The following is a 14484-nucleotide window of genomic DNA, read 5'->3' on the forward strand; positions in this document are numbered from 1 at the left end:
TGGGATGTGGGTGTTTCCCTGTTTATCACAATAAAATAGAGACAGAGCTGGAGGTTTTGTTCCTTAACCTTGGCTTTTAGGTACCTGTGGAAGATACCAAAATAATAAAGCTCCAATGGAAAGTGACTACTGTGGTACCATGGCTCTGCCAAGGTGTTTCTCCACACATCCTCCTGAATCAACATTTGCCTGGGAAACCAACCCATCCTTCTCAGAGAGCTCCATGAGGAGGAATGCATTCCTCCCTCCACAGGTGGGATGAAAGAAAAAATGATATTTCCCTTCCTTACATGGTGCTGCAGGGATATTTCCTGAGGCAGACATGGGGCAATGCAATTGATATGGAATGTTTTGAAACATAATCAAGTGTAGCCAGGAAATGCAGCCCACAGACACCAGAACACTTCATGTGCTGCCTCTGCTGCTGAAAACAGAATCTGATAATCATGTTAGGAATTTTTATTCCACACATACAACTTCCTTGTCTTTGGCAACAGACCTCCTTATTATGCACTTACTATAGCAAACAGCAATAATAACAGATTATCCTTGTGCCCTATGTTCCCTTCTACATTAACTGTAACAGCACAGAGATACTTGTGTAAACTAAATCCAAGAATATTTTCCCACAAACTTTATTTTTACATCATTCAAAAAACCAGAATCTATAAAAACCAACAGAATTTCTTACATAATATATTTTATAGCTGGTATTACTTCCCCCACCTTTTTTTTTTTCAGCTTAATGACCTGTCAACATTTTCTGCTGCTTCAAATCTCTTTTTGTACTGAACTCCAGCTGAACTGCTCCAGCCAGGCTCACAGTTATCCCTTCTGGATGTGCACAGGATCCCATCCTGGCAGAATTCCCTTAGAGTTCACCTCAATCCTCACCAGGGTTAGGCTGGACAATGTGGGAACACCAGCTTATGACTTTTTAACCAAAAGAAATTATTTTCTCAATTATGAACTAATTAATCTCTCCCCTCCAACAAGTGAGATAGTTGCACAGCCAGCACAGCAGGGACAGTCTCACTAGCCACAGGACAGGTTGGCTGTGAAACACTTACACCTCCCATGGAAATCCACATTTTCCACAAGTGGAAAGCCACTTGCTGCATTTTGGCTAAATCTCTTAAATTATTGTGAAAATGGAGTTCCTTGGTAATTTCCCACTATAAACTGGAGATTCTCAGTGTTTAGACATGCATGTCACATTTCTAACAGGGCAAACCACATCTCTTTCCCCCAGCCATGGTCTGCTGTGGATGCAGAAGGATGCTGGGAGTCTGTGCCTTCCCCTTCATCCCAGAAAATCACAAATCTTAAACCCATGCAAGAGGGCTGGTTAGAGTTCGAGTCTTTATTCCAAATGTAAAATTCTAAGGATTTCTAAAGGAAATCAAAAGCAGGTCATGTATTATGTATTTGGAAGTTATGTATGATTTTCCTTTAGGAAAGGAGACTCTTGCAATATGTTGAATTCTTCAGGAACATATTTTCAGGATATTCTCTAGTTGATCTCAATATGAAACAGCCTGCAATTTAAACAAACTCATGGTAGTGAGCCAAAGTTTTTTTCCTCCTCATCTGCTTGCTGGGGCAATCAAAAGTCAAGGGTGCACATTTTAATTCAGTGCTTCATGACTCAGACTAACCCAGACATGCAGACCCCTGGAGTTAAACTCCTACAGAAGATCTGCTCTGAATAGCTCTGGATTTGCTCTGCAGCAATTTGATGGTTATATAAATGTGCTAGCAGAAAACTGCAATACTCATACCAGTGCTATAGTTTCTGAATAAACACAATTTGATTCTGAAAAAGCACTGATAACACACTTTTCATGTGTCCATAAGAACAATTCACCACTGCTAAACCTCTCACCCCATTATCCAAAACGTGGCAGCATTTTCCAAGCTGAAGGCATTCATTCTGAAAGCACATTTGAGTGCAGAGAATTTGAAATAAGCAAGGCTTTTAGGGCAGAAGAGCTTGCCAAGAATCAGGAGGATGTGGGATGCAGGATTTGGGGCAAACAACTGCAGCAGGGACCTCGAGGTGCCTCTGGCAGGGCTGGGGGTGCAGGGCACCCCCTCCCCACCTTGCTGGGCTCAGGGGGCTGGAAGCTGGACACAGTGAATAAAGGAATTATTCCTGAGGGCAAATGGGCAGAGACACAAAACTTTGTGTATTTATGAATGCATCCATATAAATAAAAAAAGCAGAGATGAAGCTCCAGATGCTCTGCCAAAAAGCCCCTCAAAACGGCCATAAAAGAGTCAATGTGGAAGGAAGATTAAATTTTTAATTCTTTCCAGCCAAAGGAATATGATGTCCATGGTGTCTGGTATGCAAAGAAATTCTGGTATGAATGAAGAAAAATTCGTGACTAATTTTAATTCTGGGAATCAAGTTATTAATATACAGAGTCAAGACTGAGTGTCAGTTGCCTTAAAATAGACACTGACTGCTATCCAAAACAACCTCATTTGCTTCCTGAGGTCTCTAGGCTCTGTTTAAATATCAGATTGGAGGTTTTTGGTGTTTACCCTGTGAATGCTGCTGTGAATCCTCAAGTCTCACTAATGACTTGTAACCAACAAGCAATTGCCAGAGCAAAAATTGAGAAAGAACCCAACCAGAAAATCCCAAAATACATGTTCAGCTCTCAAAGAAAGCCACCACCTTCCTACCTGGCCAGGATTCTTCTAGAGCATGGCCAGGGGGGCTGGCAGGGTGGGACAGGGCTGCAGCAGCCCCAGGGCTCATCCAGCATCCTTCACACACACCAACACTGCACATAAAGCATTTAAACCTGTGCATTAAAGATGACAGCTGCTCTTTTCCCAACTTGTCTATTTCTGTACAGAAACCACTTGGGTTGGAGGTGATATAACCAGCCCAAGGTGCCAGAGCATTGTGTAACAATCTGAATCACTTGGAATCCTTTTTGATCTGAGGTGTCTATTCAGCCATAAAGTCAAACTTGCAGTGGCAATCCATGCTAAGAGGAGAAGCTGGAGAGAGAAATCAGTTCTCAGGCAGTAATTGAAAAGGCACAAAACCTTTCCTTCAAATATTCCACAAAGAATGTTACATTACAAAAACCAAGATACTTGGCAGTTTTATGTAGCTCTGAAATTAAGTTACACTCCAAAACTATTCATGTCCATACCCACTATCCTAAAATTTTGAGTCAAATTTAATTTCCTAATGGTCTAAAAAAAGAATTGGACTGGGGAAGAGGAAACATCCACAAACAAGAATTTTAAGAGCTTCAATTGGAGTTGAGAGGAAACAAAAATTAAGTGTGGATCTAGATTCAAATATGAATCTTGGATCATAAGTTTTGGCAAATTTGGACTCTGGGTTTTGCTGTATTTGCCATCAGAGCACAACCTCCATGTGTGACACACAAACATGGCTGTGTTTTTAAGTTAAACTTTTGTCTCTGCTAGTGCTAATGTCACCTTTCTGATATGGACCCAAAATTTACCAGTTACTGAACACATTATTTGATAATATTGATATTATTTACTTATTCTAAACTATCAGGTGTGAAATGCAGATTAATTCCTCTGTTTCATGAGGAAATAGAAGGAAACTGAAGAAAGACTACTTTAGAGGTAGTAAATGGACTGGAATTTTACATTTTGTTTCTTTACATTGTCATTGGTAAAGATAATGTTGTAGGGAGAGAAGCGTCCTGAAGGTTTTGTTTTAATTCTTACTACTTTTTCTTTTAGTTGCTGTTAATAAATTTCTCTTTATGCCCTTTTAAAGTTTTGAGCCTGCTCTGCCTTTCTCCTAATCCTACCTCACATCACAAAATAAGCAAGTGCACTAGTGATTATCAACACTGAACCCACCACACATCTATAACTAAAATATCCTCCACAAAACTCTCCCTCCTCTCAATGGCAGAATCCCCCTCTGCAGAAAATGAGCAGGACCACATAAATCTAATTGTTTATCTCCTTTATTATCAAAGGAAAACCCCCTGATGCCTGTGCTGGGGGTTATTGTGTAGAACAGTGTGAATTGCCAGACAAACAAGAGAATTTGCATTCTCAAGCAGATGATTTTTATCAAATATCTCACTCCAGAGTTTCCCTTTGATCAAGATGAAAAATGGTGCCAAACCGTTACAATATTCGTTCCACAGCTATCCAAACTGCTGTGGGCATACTTGAGGCATTGATCAGCACAGCCCAGGTAAAAGCCACTGGTTTTAGTCACAAGTCTAAGGAAATCACAAGTGCCTTGGAAGCTGGAAAAAAAGGGTTGGGATTGGTGGTAAACACCTCCAAATAAATATGACAACTGATGTGTCAAATACACCAACCAACCCGGCAGAACAAGGAGCAGCAATAGGAGAGAGAAGTTTTGTGAGGAGAGAAAGAGAAATGGCAAAAGTAATGCAAATATTAGCCTGCATTGATATAAATGGAAGGGAAAACAATCCCTAACAGTGATATATGAGTGCAGGTTTTTCTAACAATCCCACCAGTGCTATCCTATAGCTCAGTGTCATGACAACATTTGGAGTCTAGAGATGACATGATTGGTACATATTTATTCTAAAACACACCACACTCATTATGCTACAGCTTGTGCACACCGTCCACATAATTGCCTCCAATGATTTTCCCCAGTGCAAAATGTTATTTGCTGTAGGTCCATAAAAGCAGCTGGATGCTGTCAGATAAGACTTTATTAGAAATAGACTATACTTTTGTGAATAAAAGGCAAAAATCTAGTGTTCACACACTGAGGTAATACATTAAAGGAGAAAGAGCATGGGAAACTAAGTTCAAACAGATTTAGGGGAAAAAAACAGAATTAAAGGAAAGCCTAAAACACTAAGCAGCAGCAAGGCTGAGTTCCAAACTACTTCATTGCATGAACATTTTACTTCTGAACATCTGGAGCAGAAAACTGAATATATTCAAAAAAACCCAAGGTTTCTCTTCAGGGCAAACAAACAGTGGGAAAAAATGTAGGCAGTATGTAAATATACAGTGGAGGAATATACAATGAAGGAATTTGCAAGAAACAACAGAATATTTTCCTACTCCCAAGAAGCTGGAAGAGAGCTCGCCCATGATGACAGGGTTTTCTGAAGGAAAAACTGGGAAATAGAAGTTTCTTGCATCATCATTCCTCTAAAAAGCACTGAGTGATCTTTTCAACTCTTTTCTAGATGGAAGCCTTCCCTGCCAAGGTAATCCCTGCTCCCAAGGGTGGCACAAACCAAACACAGGGATGTCTCCTATCATTCCCAGCTCTAAATGTGAAGGAGATAATGGTTTTCACATGTCTTGTCTAAATACACATTGAAACAGAAACTCAGAATGAGCACTGAAAGGAGTGAGCCTGTGTCTCCTGTCCACCTGCAATAAAACTTTACTGGGGATCCTCTCTGCTGAGTGTACAGTGAAATTTGACCCAGAAAGGGCAACATTTCCCCTGTGTGCCTGTGCAAGAGGTATGCTTATTTTTGCACAGTGCTATTTAATATCTGTTACAAGGAAAGGATTCCCCCTTTAAGACTATTTTAAGACCTCTAAGAGAATTTAAAGAAATTTATGAGAAGGCTACATTCAGCCACAAGAGAGTGGTTTAAGCAGACACCTGACAGCTCTTTTTCTTAAACCATGCTGCACAAAAGCACTGCAGTTTAATAAAAAGCACTGCAAGCAATGTGCCTGGCAGATGAGTACATCAGCAGTGGAAGGTTATAAACGTCAGACTGGTGCATTCATAAAAACTGAATGCACTGAGATGCTCCTGTGCATCCTGTCCCTGCTCTGGGAGGGAGCTGTGGGACACAGGGACAGGAGTCCTGCATGTCCCTGGCACCTCCTTGGCACCTGAGACTCTGGGTTTGGGCAGCTGAACAAGGTAAATCTCATCCACTCTGTGCCCAGGAAGATTTTGGGTTCCCTCTGCCAGGTTCCAGCTGTCCTCAAGATGAGACAAGAGGCTGGGTCCCACTGGAGATGCTGCTTCTCACAGCAACAATGGAAATTCTCAAACACAGAACAATAAAAATGTGCAACTTCACACTGGTAACCTGCATGATACAGCAGGCTATGGGCAATATCTCTGTCTCAATCTGGAAGCAGAAGAAAGGCAAGCAAGATTGATTATTTTTTATTTACTTACTTCATTCTTGTCACAGTTTCCACAAACACATGAAATTTCATGCCTCAGTACCTGCAACCCATCTTTTGGTTTAGAAACAAATAAGGAGCTCAGTTTATGTTAGTGGAGAGGAGAATGAGATCAGGATTGAATTTTGAGACAGCTGGGACAGATTCAAAGGTTATATTTGCAGAATATGAAATATTCAGAGCCAGGCAGTCCATGGCTGTCTGTGTTCTGCTGACACATTTCTGGATGGAAAGCAGAAAGCTGAACTAGAGCTTTGCACAGCCAAGAGGCTCCTGCTGAAGAAGACAGTCACGTAAACTCCTATGAACTCAGACTGCTCACTTCCAGGCTATTGCCTCATTTGCCAAGAAATGGTTAAGAAATTTAGCAGTTTTTAAGAATGTGAGATTAATTTTACTCTTTTTGTGAAAGCTATGTCATCAGGGTATCAGATAGTATCAGCAGAACTCAATATGCAAAATTTAAACATAAAAATTCCTCAGTGTGGCAGTGGAAATCAAAGTAACATCTGTGATACCTTACTGCTGGCAAGTTACATTTGAATGCAATGAAACCTGAACAAAAGCAGAGCAGAGATGACCTTGCAGACTTCTTAACACTGATGGCAATATATAAAGGAATCCAGGCCAGGAATTGCCTTCCAGTTCAATTCAATTCACCATTAACCACGCCCTGGTCATCAGTGCTCCAAGGATGCATTCATATTGCAAAGTTTCCATGTTGAGTTACCCCAGGCACCTCCAGTACCCTCCTTCACCCACAAAGCCTTGTGTTTGTCCACAGCACTGGTAAAAACAGTGTGAACTCCATTCTCCCCCCATGAGGGGAATAAAAATAATAGTTGGTACTAGAAAATAGCAGAACCAGATTTTAGTTCATTATAAAATTCATCAAACATACCAACCAACTCAACCAATTATTTTCACATAGAAATGCTGATGAGATTGTAACAAGTTTCAGTAATGACTCACCTGGGATAGATTTGAATAAGGGCCTAAAGGGGAAAAGCTCAGTATTTCTACTGCCAACTGCTTAAGCCAAGCAGTTCCACCAGGATATTTTCTTTCCATGGAAAGAAAATCCACTATAAATTCCTACTGAAGCGTGGATGAAAAGACAACTAGAAAGATGGTTCTAAACTAGGATGAATTTACTTTGCAATATAATCTAATTATCTGTTATTTTAGCCATTTCATGAGGTTTGGAGAAAAGAATTCCTTGTTTCCACCACCAGCTTCCTTTTTTTTTCTTTTTTTAATCTCCTCAGAGGATAATTAGCTCACAGCTGCGTAACTCAGGAACATATTTTCATCATCCCTTCAAACTGCCTGTTGTGAGCTTGGGCTCTCACAGAAGCACTACAGGATTATTTGATACTAATAAATGCATTTGTTCCTACACCCAGAATTAATGGGTACAAGGACAGATAAACTCTGTTCCCATTACAAAGCGATTTATTCAGTCAAGGGACAAATAAGAATAAGAATAATGGTCAGAACATACGGGAAGCACCAGAGCACAGATGATAAAGTCAAAGGCAAACCCCCCAGGGACCCACAAAGGCTCTCTAGGATGCAGTTTGATGAACTTGTCGAGAGAGGGGATAGGTAAAGGGTAACTTACAGCTCAGTCACATCCTTGGGGATCCCCTTGGGCAGCATGCGCAGCCCCTTGTTGCTGCAGCGAACCACGGAGTCCACGCAGGTACACTGGGCAGGACAAGGAGGGGACAGCAGGCAGCTGCTCTCGTCATTACCTGCACAGGGACAGAGGCAGGGCGTGAGGAAATCAGCACTGCAGCCCAAGGCACCCACTGTGAACATAACTGGTGACAAGGACCAGGGAGGGGCAGCCTGAATCCAGGGTAACCATCACAGCATTGTACACCAGAACCAGTGCTTTGGATTACCCTGACCTCATGCAAGCTCTTTAGGCAACATGAACAGCTCATAAACTGAAGAGAAATATTTTAAAACATTATTTAATGCATTTAATTTTTTTTTCCTAAGGGAAAGCTACTTCATAATATAGTGCAATCCAATGTATGAATCCCAAATCCTCCCTCCACCAGCTAAAATGGAGAGCTCGACCAGCACATTGCCCTTAAGTTCATCTACAGAGATGATATTCACTATCTATTCTCCTTTTGGAAGACTTTTTTAAAATGCAGCTTTTAGATGTTTTATTTATTTAGTTTTCATCACTACCAATGATGTTTATTTTTTACTTTTAATTTTACACCAGATCCAGTGCTTGCCCTCATGCAAGTTCTCTAGGCAACATGAACAGCTCATAAACTGAATAGAAATATTTTAAAATATTATTTATCTAAAATATTTTTTTTCCTAAGGAGAATCTACTTTGTAATTCTGCAAATTATATGCAATCCAATGTATGAATCCAAAGGCCTCTCCCCACCAGCTGAAATGGAGAGCTTGACCAGCACATTGCCCTAAATTCATCTAGAGAGATGATATTCACTATCTACTCTCCTTTTGGAAGACTTTTTTTAAATTCAGCTTTTAGATGTTTATTTTTTACTTTCAAAGTCAGCCTGGCACTTTGTTTATGATCTGAATTGTAAAGCCTCATTGTTTTCAACAACGATAACCAGGCAAACAACAAACTGAGGCAGCACAACTCCAACTGCTGGCAATCCATCTGTGCACACTTAAAAATATCAACTTTCTCCAAAAATGGTTTCAAAGGTCCATAAACAGCAGATTAAATCTTGTAATTGAAGAACAATAGGGTTTCTGCAGTAGAAAGCAACGCTTTGAAGCTCAGAACATTAAAGCATGGATTTTCCCCAAAAGCAACAGGCTTTGCAAAACATAAGGCACATGGCTGCTGCAGGATCACATGGATGTGAAAGGAAACACTTATGGCACATTCTGGGGATGACAGGGAGGGGAAGCACAAAACTCTGTGTGAGCACGGGCAGCCCGAGCTGAGACCCAGAGCTCCCAGCCTGCTCCTTCCTCCTAACTGATGCAAGGACTAATTGAGACAGATCTGGTTATTCCTCCTCTCTGCTGGAAGCACCCATGAGCATTGAGATTAAAGAAAAAGACTGGAAGTCCTGGTAGAAGATAACAGAATTAGCCCTGAATGTATGGGTAGGAATCATTTGCATTCAGAGGGCTGGGGAGGCACCACCGGACTACAGAAGAATTGAGATTTTCTTTTTCTTTTCTTCCCTACTGAGTTTAATGACTGGAAACAAAATTCAAAGTCCTTCATAAACCTGCAGAAAGAGCATGTTTTTTCAGCATATTTAATTTTCCCCTGTGTTCTGTGTTTCACACCCTGCCACCACCTACTTTCCATTTGCCTCAACTCCAAGTTACTGCCTGACAGAGAAAGCTCCCAACTGTGGAATGACATTTCGTGCACCAGGATTCTTCTTTTCTCCCTAGTGTGGAATGTCAGTCTGTGGACCAGGATTCTGGTTGGTTTTGGGGCTTTTTTTCTCTCAAATTAAAAGTGAATTATTCTTTTATGACTAAACTTGGGTCTCTTGAGCTCCGAGCTCAAGAACCTGGGCCTGTTGCCAGATCGCTTGACTAGGACAGGAATTAATTTTTACTCTAAGTAGGGAACTTCTATCACTCTCATTGTCTCTTTAGAGGTATGACTAACTGCACCTCCAGCCTCCCTGGTCTCAACAAGCTGCAAGTCAAGTTAGCAAGGCATTCATCAAGCAATGTTCTCCTTACTAGTTTCTCTATAGTCTGCTTGATTAGAAGACAAAAATTACCTGGAGAATGAAAGAAATCTCAGAGTATTTTCTTTTAAACTCACATAGACCCAACAAAGCATGAAGCATCACTGAGTCATTTCAAATAATGTCTGAGGTTTTTTTTTTTATTTCCCGGTATTCACCTTTTACTGGTGACCTTGAACATTATCCAAATCTAAGAGACTTTCCAAGCAAGCCAAGACTCCCACTGATTTCAGAGTGTTAACTAAGAGTAAGGGAGGATTACACCAGGATTAGACAAAGCACAGCATTTGTCTACAATAAATTAATATAATTATTATATTTAGGTGTAGATAGCAGAAATTCAGAAACTGGAAATCAAGAATAAAAATATATCATTGATAGAGAACAGTGATCTTCAGCTCTAGGTGGCTGCCTTTTCCACCACCAAACCAAAATTTTTACTGTGCAGCACTTCTTGGTAAGGAGGAGCCTTCTCAACATTACCACAAGTGCCAAATCAAACTGGAATTTCTTACCATCACAGGTGAAGTCCTGGACATCTACATCTTGGATTGGAATATCCTTCAAGAAAAAGGGTTTCAAGCAGCGTGGATTTCCACTGACAATTCTCTTCTTCCTCAGCCACTTCCCCAGCCAGGCCAAATGGCAGTTACAATTAAAGGAATTAGCCAGCAAATTACTGAAAGGGAACAAAAGATGATTCCATTACACATGAACATACAGAAATACTGAAATAACCACAGAAAGATGAGGGGCTCCAAATCCAGGCTCTTTCCTGTGTTCCTGTGAGATCCCTACTCCATCCTGCAGATGCAGGTTTTATATTAGGGCTGGGATTATAATTAAAATATACATAATTATGCATATATACATATATGTTTATGAACTAAAGTGCTTAAAAATATTATTTAAACATACTTACACCACTACCAGGGCTGGATTTATTGTGGAATTCAACTCAAGCTACAGCTCACACCCAAATCTAAACTCACCTCACAAACTGCACCCACGTGTGCATGATCTTCACCATGACCATGTACCTGCCCCAGCACTCCCATTCCCTCTGTCCCACACAAACCAGAGCCAGGAGGGAGCCACTGGCAAGTGAATTTGGGGCTCCTATTGAAACAGCAAGGATAGTGCTGTACATGTAGATATATAGATATATAGATATATAGATATATAGATATATATAACAGCACTGTCATCTTGAGCCACTTATGAAGATTTCTCAGGTCTGGGTACTTTTAGTGAAAAGCATCTGCTCTGCTGCCCTGTGAACTTTGTGGGGTCTGCTTCAAATCTTGCTGCAGCTCCTGAAATATCTTCCATCCAGAGCTGCAGGCCAGGCATGGGGCTGTGGTGTGCAGCCCCCAAAGCAATCATCTGATCATCCCTCCACGAGAGGGATGGAGCCTGAACAGAGCCTGGCTTAGCAGCTCCTTCCTAACTAAACTGCAGCTGAAGGAAAGAGGCTGAGCTCCCTGGTAAAAACAGAGAGCTGTCTATGCCATGTACAGAGAGGGAGAATCAACAGCCTCAGTCACAAAGAAGAATGAGCTGTCGGGGCCTGTGCATGCAAAATGAAGTCTCTAAACTAATATTGATGGAATATTCACATCATGTCTGAATGTGGCCAAGAGTTAGTATTTTGGTAGCTCAGAAGGAAATACAATAATGAAATTTCTTTAAGTCATAGCATATCTTTTAAAACAAGAAATTTGAAGGCAAGAAACAGGCATTTCAAGTGCAGGTGTAGTAGCTGAAGTAGCTTTTAAGTCTTCACTTCCAAGATGCTTTCACAAACCTAAATATGCAGTCAAAATCAGATTAGGACTTCAGCCAAACAATTCCTTCAGAAAACAATAGTACTGAAGACAAAAACATGCAGCACAATTGAGGTGGGGCAGTTAGAAAGCAAACCCAAAGCAACTCCTACATTCTGTAGGTTCTAGGCCAAAATCACAGAGCCACAATATGATTTACAGCTGCTCTCAGCACTGCAGCACAGCCTACTTCAATCACTGCTCTGCCCTGGAGCTCTGGGGTTAATCCCACGTGGATTTAACACAGGCTTATGGACATTGTGGAGAAAGGAGAGCTGGGGGGAGCACAAAACTCAGCATAATGCTATAAAAACACTCCACCTGCTTCACACTTAGACTCAAACGCTGCAGAAAGGTGAGAAACCCAACAGGTTACGCAAGAGCTTTCATACAGAAGGTGCAAAAAAGCACTGAAAGCAATACTCTAATTCTAACTGCTTTCCTCCTGAATTGTTTTCCATTCTCTTTAATCCATAATGGGACCACATGCAGGATGCTTTGTATATTTCCACCCTGATAGACTCTGGCATGAGCAGAGTGCCTGAACCAAATGTCTGGTGCTTCAAAGGCCATTTGTTCCACTGGTGGGAGAGAGTGAGATCATGTTCACAGAGCTGCTCCCATCTCACAAAGCCTCAGAACTGAGTAATCTACCACTGGGAACAAACAGCAGGTGTGCATAATCAGGTTTCTGGAAAAAAGCAGCAGCTCTGAGGGTAAAGGACATTTTGTACATCTAGAGAGCATCTTACCAAGACTTATCAAAAACTTTCACAAACGTTCCATCTACAAAATGCTCTGTATCAAGAAATAGTAATTATCCCTGTCTAGAGAGGAGAGATTGTTTTGACTTAATGTAACTATCCACAAAGCCTCCTTTTCTTCTTGGCAAACACAGGTTAATGTATGATGTGAAATTTTTGGACTCTTTTAGTTTAGAAGTTGGATTATGATTTTTCTTGGGAAGTAAGAAAGAAATAGGTTGTTACAGATAAAATTAACAAATAAACAAGTCTCCCATTTAGAAATTCAAATCAGTCCAGACAGAAAAAGAACAAATTTATCTTGTCAATAACTCCACATGATCTCCTGCCACTTTATCAACTTCTAGATTTTTATCCTTTTCCAACTGCAGAGCAGGGATTTTTAGCTTTAATGCAGTCTGAAGTTCATACATGTCCCTACATACATGCTCTTTCCATGGCAAGACTGTGATGCAACTTTTGATAGAAATGCAAGATGAAGTCCCTCCTTAAACTATCACATGGATAAAGAGATTTCCTACTTGACTTGAAATGGAATTGAAAGCCTGGAAAGGCTAATTGTATGTCAAAGCTTTACTGAGGAAACTGACTATTTAAGTGGAGTTCTCAAATCAGAAACAGTAATGTTGGGCAGAAAAATGGATGTGAAAACTCATCAGTAATAATCAGAGTTCCTACAAACACAATAGTGATTTACCCACTCAGACAGAAATACAGCAATCAAACTTCAGCAGAGATTTTGTACTAACATTAAATTCAGAAGTGTTTACTCAAGGACATGGACATATTTTAAAAATCAAGGGGAAACAGAAGTCTTGAGAAATGAAATATGTATACCCTACTACGAGTGCCTCTTCAAAATTAAAAAGAAGCCATAGAATATTAACTATTTAAATGGATTCTAGTGACCTGTTAGAAAAACATGCTGGAAAACATCTGGATGTTTTTGAAATTAGATTGAAAATATATTCTGGAATTCAGGTTAAGTTTATACAAGAATAGTTTTATGTCATTCTGGCATTATGCAGTCATGCAGTTATTTTAATATTAATCCATGGAAAAGCAGTTCTGCTTGCAAATATTTCCCTTGACTGTGTAAGGACTAAAAGACTGAATTTTCTGTGTGAAGAACTGCAAGGACACTTCAAATTAAGATACTACAGTGCCCAGTTTGACCAACAACAAAATAAAAATTGCAACTTTTTCTACCGAATAGATGTTCTTCCTCTATTGAAAATCATTAGATAGGGTATTACTTTTAGAGTTGACCATGTTTTTGTAGAATATCAACGAGACTGACTCACAAAGGGTAAGAACAAAAGGAACAATGCTCTTTAGTGCTGCAAATATACCAGTATAAAAATGGAAATGGAACATTGCATGAATTTCTGTCTCCCATTGATAGATGTGAAAGTAAGGCATTACAGTGCCCCATTAGCTCCCAAAGTGTGGGCTGAACAGGGAAAACAGTCACACCAACTAACTTCAGTGGTGTTTGTCATCCAATAAATCCACCTACAGCAGAGAGCTGCCATGAAATGAACAAAGCTGAGTTCTGCATTTGTATGGCAAAAATCACCATGGCCTCAACCCAGGGTCTAAAGAAGTCAAAACCACACCTTTTCTGCCTGTAGATCAAACACAGAATGCAAATGTGTCAAGAACAAACTCTTCCACCAAGACACAGCTAGGAACCAACAGGATTATAAATCAGTGCCTAAGCCACGCATTCTAATCAGCAGCAGCTTTAATTGCTCTTGCTAGAAAGTGCAACAATCTTTTCCCACAGATGAAAAAAGAAAATGGGCTATTCTCTAACAAAATATGACAAGGAGAATCCCATGAAAGCAAGGTAGGGGCTTCACAGACTGATTCAGAGAACAGAGGAGCAGCAGGCACTGCCTGCAGCACAGTGACAACAGCTTTCAGCAACTGTCACTTGCTTTGACCAGAGACTTGAAAACAGTCAATAAAAATAATCTGCTTGTG

General features: G+C 40.4%; 1 protein-coding gene across 3 annotated transcripts in view; it reads right to left on the minus strand.

The window, feature by feature from the left end:
* Nucleotides 1-14484, minus strand: part of SLIT3 (slit guidance ligand 3) — a 482576-nt gene that overhangs the window by 91463 nt on the left and 376629 nt on the right. For all 3 annotated transcript variants that reach the window (XM_064724717.1, XM_064724718.1, XM_064724719.1), the window contains 2 exons: nucleotides 10421-10584; nucleotides 7802-7934 (listed from right to left, as the gene is read on the minus strand). In XM_064724717.1, coding sequence (XP_064580787.1) covers nucleotides 7802-7934; nucleotides 10421-10584 — 297 coding nt within the window. The remainder of the gene's footprint in view (nucleotides 1-7801; nucleotides 7935-10420; nucleotides 10585-14484) is intronic.

Source organism: Zonotrichia leucophrys, chromosome 13, assembly GCF_028769735.1.
Source record: "Zonotrichia leucophrys gambelii isolate GWCS_2022_RI chromosome 13, RI_Zleu_2.0, whole genome shotgun sequence".
Lineage (NCBI taxonomy): Eukaryota > Metazoa > Chordata > Aves > Passeriformes > Passerellidae > Zonotrichia > Zonotrichia leucophrys.